General features: G+C 42.2%; 1 protein-coding gene across 1 annotated transcript; it reads right to left on the bottom strand.

Moving 5' to 3' along the window:
• Nucleotides 1-722: 722 nt before the first annotated feature.
• ch25hl3 (cholesterol 25-hydroxylase like 3) lies at nucleotides 723-4,514 on the bottom strand. The gene is made up of 2 exons (XM_084054202.1): nucleotides 3,967-4,514; nucleotides 723-2,166 (listed from the first exon to the last, which is right to left on the bottom strand). Exons 1-2 carry the CDS (start codon nucleotides 4,404-4,406, stop codon nucleotides 1,809-1,811), a joined length of 798 nt encoding a protein of 265 aa, XP_083910328.1. The 5' UTR covers nucleotides 4,407-4,514; the 3' UTR covers nucleotides 723-1,808.
• Nucleotides 4,515-5,892: the final 1,378 nt, after the last annotated feature.

Raw genomic sequence — 5,892 nt, 5'->3', positions numbered from 1 at the left:
TCAGTACTGTAACTGTATCTGTTATTCATAAGTTTTACTTATTTTGTTTTATGCATCCTAATGTCATTTTATAATTATGTTTACTTTGCTTGATGTTCTGTGTAAAGCACATTGAATTGCCTTATTGTTGAAATGTGCTATACAAATAAAACTGCCCTGCCTTGCCTTGCCATTGCCTTGCCAACACGCCCTCATTTATCAACGTGGTGCAGCCCGAATAATGAGCGTACGGCGTAATCACCGCAATTTTCGGCATTTATCAATATATCCTGACGTGGGCTTTATCCTACGGTACGCTGAGATCTCACGTCTGGTCGAGACCAGTTGTTGACGTTGGCTGCTCCCGTTTATTCCATTCTAGACCTGCAGAGCAGCATTGTTTGACTGTCTGAGAGGCATCTGGACACATAATCCACTCATAAATGTATATATCTACACTAATAAATAATCCCTGTGAAAATATAACATTTTATAAAGTAATTTAAACAAACTGCTTTAACAGTCATTCGGTTAAGCTTGCAGATCTGCACGGCTGCATTGGCTATTTGAAAATAGCAGATCTACAAGCTCACAACAGGTCGCATCGCGACGCGTTGTGAGCTTGTAGATCTGCTATTTTCAGCGCAGCAGCGCTTCTACGAGAGAATTTTCGGGAGCCCCGCCCCCGACCATCTTTTCACTGACAGTGAAACTTACAGTAGCTTGTCCTATGTTATGGAGTTATGTCATAGAGAGTTATGTAGGCTACACAACCTGGCTGGGTTAAGGATATAAACCCGACGCTCCAATATTAACGTGGCGGCACGGAATCACTGCATTCCGCCCGAGTCTCATGTACCGCTACGCTACGGACACGGACATGAAAGACAAAGTTGGGCGGGCGCGTGTGTGTGTGTGTGTGTGTGTGTGTGTGTGTGTGTGTGTGTGTGTGTGTGTGTGTGTGTGTGTGAGAGAGAGAGAGCGAGAGAGAGCGAGAGAGAGAGGCGTGTGCGTGTGAGGCGAGGCCAGCGGGGGAACCTGTTTCTTATTGGCTTTTCATGTCTTTGGTCGTATTCTGGTTCGTCTTCATGTCGTAAAATCGGGGCGTTTTGAGAAAATTTAAGGGCGTGTTATTTAAATTCAGCCGTGACATTTATCAACGCTGGGACCAAGTGTACGCTCGGATCAGCTGTGTAGGATGCGTTGATAAATGTGACTTCGACGTTGGTGTACGGCCGAATATATGGAAAAATATATGGCGGTTTATACGCTGCGTTGATAAATGAGGACAGTGCCCCAATTCAGACAATGTGCAACATAATTCCAAATGAAGAATAAGATACATGTGCAGAGGTGGACAAAGTACTCGACCCCCGTACTTGAGTAAGAGTCCAGATACTCCTGGTCAAATTTACTCCACTACAAGTAAAAGTAGCTCAGTCAAAATGTTACTCAAGTAAGAGTAAAACAGTCATTGCTTTTAAATATACTTAAGTATTCAAAAGTACATGCTTTTATAAATACTTTACTTATAGTACAAGTAAATGTAAAAGTAGAAGTACATTTCTTCATTTTTATATCAATGAATTGCTGTAATGTTTTCACAATGAATTTATAGGACCTTGTAACTCTTGTTTCAGAGAAGTACTGTAACTCTCTGTAACCAGTAAAAGTAAAATATTTGTCTTGGAAATGTATTCAAGTAAGAGTAATAAGTATAAAAAAAAATCTAGTACAGATCCTCAGAATCTGTACATAAGTACAGTACTCAAGTACATTTACTCCGTTACTGTCCACAACATGTGTCCTCAAAAGATTCTGTGGCACTGTCACCCCCCTTCAATATATGTGCCAAAGACATGATCCCAGTGTGTGAAGTAGGGGGCGTAGTTTCCCCTGTGAAGGCGGTGGTGGGCCTGGTGGTAGGGTGCACCTCCCAGGCAGGGCAACAGTCTGTGCAGGCTCCAGGGCAGGTCGTATCCACAGTGGTCCTCCGCTGCTAGCCAACTGTTGATGAGGTGGAACAGCACCTCACTCAGGGGATGGCTGCCGACCACCCAGGCGCTGCTCAGGGCCAACAATAGCAGGGATAGAAGCTCAACAGAGCTGGCATCCTGTGCTGCTAGTGCAATTGGTATTTGGTTGTGATGGTGCACTTGGTGGATGTTCTGGTACAGCCACTGAATCCTGGTGATGGACAGAAACCCATTTTGTTACCTTTTTAACATTAACATCAATTCTATTACTTCTTGTAAAGTACTATATTCTCTTTGGGACCAAACATTCCCTCAGACAGATGAATGTAAATGATTTCAAGGTCAAAGTCGATGACACAATTATCTCTAGACAAATACCTGAGAGGTGAAAGCATGGCCACAAAGGTGGTCAAAAGAGTAAACCAGAGAACCAGATTTATGGGCAGAGTTTCCTCTTTTGTCAACCCTCAGGCCCTCAGGACCCTCTCAGGGGCCCCGATTCAGCCCCTTTTTGACTATGCTTGCACCCCTTGGTACTCCAACACCTCACTGTCACTGAAGTGAAGACTAAGCTTCAAACCTCCCAAAACAAACTGATTCGACTACTCCTCGGACTGGGGCCCATGACCCACCTTTCTCCCACCCATTTTGCCAGCCTAGGCTGGCTCAGAATAGAAAACAGGTTTAAAGAACTAAAAATGGGATTGGTCTTCAAAATTGTAAATTCAAATTTGCTCAATATGCCCCCTATATCCGCATATCTGGGTAAATACCTCCAAAAAGTTAGCGACACCCACAGTCACAAAACTATAGAGGGAGCGTTAACAACGATCTGGTACCACCCACCCATAAAACAAACATGGGCAAATTCTCCTTCTACAGCACTGCCACCCAGGTTTGGAATAGTCTAACCCCAATTTTTTCCTCCTTTTTTATTTTTTGTTGTACATAGTGTTATCTTTTTCTGTTTTTTTTTGTATTGTTATTTTAACTGTGGTGCCACTATATATGTCTATGAATTGAATACCAAGGACCTCGTTGGAAACAAGACCGCAAGGACTTTTATGAACAGACCTTTTAGACAATTTTTTTTGAAATGTAATGTTTTAAATGTTTTGCCTAATAAAATATTCAATCAATCAATAAGGGTTGAGGGGTAGTAAGTCCCTCAATGCAAAGTGATTGCACATTATTAGAGGCTTGGCTCCTGAAGAGGTAAGCTAAACCTGTTTAGGCTGTAAAATGCAGTCAATCTATTGGCTACTATGCTGTTACTTATCTCCGTCAGGCCAGGAGGCAGTAAATGTTATGATTAAGTTATTCATAATTGTGGGGCCTCGAAACAACACAGAGCCAACACTCTTATCCATAGGGGCCATCACAAATGCTACAAATGTCACTGTTTTCTGCACAAACATAATTCTTTGACCAAATAGGTAGGCAAATGATCACGTAACAATGACTGTTAAACAGGATTTTGATATTCCAATTTTTGCCTAAGGCAGTTTGCCTAATTGCCTTGAACAAAGTAGTGCCAGGGGCCTATTTCTAACAACAAAAACTTTCAACTCTGCCCCTAGGGAGCACCCAAGTGTGTAAAGTGTAAAGTTGCACTGTATGTCATAGAAATGCTCATCCTTTGCTCCCAAGTGCTTTTATGAGCGATCCAGTTTAGAGGACCTTTGTATTGTGAATTGTACTTCCATGTATTTTTACCATGTCTTTCTAAATAAAGCAGCCTATTCAATCAATCAATCAATCAGAAACCCAGACTTTACACAGCCCTGGCTAGGCAACCCAGCCTGGTGGAGATATGCTCTCCAAAGAGCACACTTTTCTATATTGTAGGCATTTATTTAGGTGATACTCTTATCTATTCCAAAGTGACCATCCATCCATCATTAGCAACACTTGACCCACGTTCTATCCCAATTAAAAATACTTAACCATAAAAGTTACAGGCTTAGAAAAAACTTAGGTAGGCTATGCCTCAGCTCAGCATCCTCCTCACCTGTGCATGGTATAGTGCCAGAAATAGAACAGCGTGTCAAACAAAAGAAGGCAAGCCAAGACTTCCACAAAAAGCTGCCAACAGGACGGAGCCAGGTCCGGCAATGTGGGGCTCCGGATGCTTTGAAAAAGAGCGGTGGCGGGGAGAACAGTCTTTAAGTAATTAAAAAGTATCCTCCTGAAGCAGTCCAACCACCGCCTCATGATATGCGGCGGGTCTCTGTTGTCAGAAATTCTGCACAAACGTATCCGCCGACAGACGCACGCCAGGCTGTCGAGCAGGAAAAAAGGGGCACAGAACAGAATGTGTGTGAGGAAAGCGGCGACAGCGGGAAATAAAGGTGAGAAGAGGATCTTGTCATGTCCTCGTAGACCGTTCCATAGTGCTTGAAGGACGAGTCCTTCCACCGCTGTTTCATTTCTTTCACATGCTTGATTCATAGTCCCGTTAATCGTATTGGTATAGCCCTCTGTCTGGATACTTCTTTCTTCTTTAACCGTTCACCACCAACAATAGCGGTCACTATGTCCAATCTGCGTGTTTATTTTCCCCACATCGGGTTTTAATGTCTCGTAGACTACTCTCGTTCTAAGTGGGCGTTTCCACGGGGGGGGGGGGGGGGGGGTCCCAAGTAACAGTTTCCCAAGTAACTTACAAACTAAACTAGTCAATTAAAATAGCACAAACAACACGGATATAACTTTATAATCATCAATTATTTTGATGGTTATTAATTATTTGGCAGTGATGGAAGAAGTAGGTTACTCCTATGTTTTTCTGAAGTAAAAGTATCAATACTGCAAAGTAGATATACTCTGTTACAAGCAAAAGTCCTGTATTCAAAATCTACTTGAGTAAAAGTACAAGTATTGGCATCAAAATATACTTAAGTGCCAAAAGAAAAATTGGTCAATGCTGTATGTTGCATTCATGTCCCAACGTGAGACCAAATGGCCCAAGGGGTGCTAAGTATCAACTTGCTCACAGGAAATAATAGTGGAAAAAGGGTTGAAAAAAGATTGGGACATGTTTCTGGCAGAATTGTGTAAATGCAAGCATTATGTTATTACAACTGTATAAACAGTCATACAGGTATGAAATTTGGCATGGAGCATCCTGACACCAAGGGGTAAATGTCATCCACAACATCCCCCAAAAGACAATCATTCAAGATGATCATAATCCGCTGTGATGGCCGAAGGCTAACAGATTTCTTTACACCTGTAAACCTGTGATGTGACAATAAAGCGGATTATGATCATCTTGAATGATTTTCTTTTGGGGATCTTGTGGATGACATTTACCCCTTGGCATTTACCCCCTTGCCCTTCGTGTCAGGATGCTCCATGCCAAATTTCATACCTGTATGACTGTTTATACAGTTGTAATAACTTAATGTTTGCATTTACACAATTCTGCCAGAAACATGTCCCAACGTGAGACCAAATTGCCCAAGTGGGGGGTATAGGTATCAATTTGCTCACAGGAAATAATAGTGGAAAAAAGGTTGCAGAAAACATCCAGAGGGCTGGACCTAGCTCCTGGACTACATGACTCGTCACGGTTTGATAACTGTACCTGGACCCAAAAGTTTAATTTTGAAATTCATATGTCAGAGCTGGCTTCTGGAAATGTAGGGGGTTTCTCCTGTCTGTCTACTCCAGACAATAGGTCATATGATATTAGGCAGAGATAATGGCTGGGGATGGTGGACTAGGCTGCATACTACTAGCCTACAGACATCCATCCACAACATCCCCCAAAAGACAATCATTCAAGATGATCATAATCCGCTGTGATGGCCGAAGGCTAACAGATTTATTTACACCTGTAAACCTGTGATGTGACAATAAAGCGGATTATGATCATCTTGAATGATTGTCTTTTGGGGATCAGAGTAGTAATCTAATGTGTATGACCATTTAA

The sequence above is a fragment of the Gymnoscopelus microlampas genome (genome assembly GCF_963454915.1).
Source record: "Gymnoscopelus microlampas genome assembly, chromosome: 4".
Lineage (NCBI taxonomy): Eukaryota > Metazoa > Chordata > Actinopteri > Myctophiformes > Myctophidae > Gymnoscopelus > Gymnoscopelus microlampas.
The sequence above is the reverse complement of the archived record's forward strand: the minus strand, read 5'-3'. Positions and strand labels throughout refer to the sequence as shown.

Coding starts and splice junctions, on each gene's coding strand:
- ch25hl3 (XM_084054202.1), bottom strand. CDS start 4,406: ATGAATCAAGCATGTGAAAGAAATGAAACAGCGGTGGAAGGACTCGTC. Junction 2,167..3,966: donor TGGCACTATACCATGCACAG/GTGAGGAGGATG, acceptor GTCCATCACCAG/GATTCAGTGGCTGTACCAGA.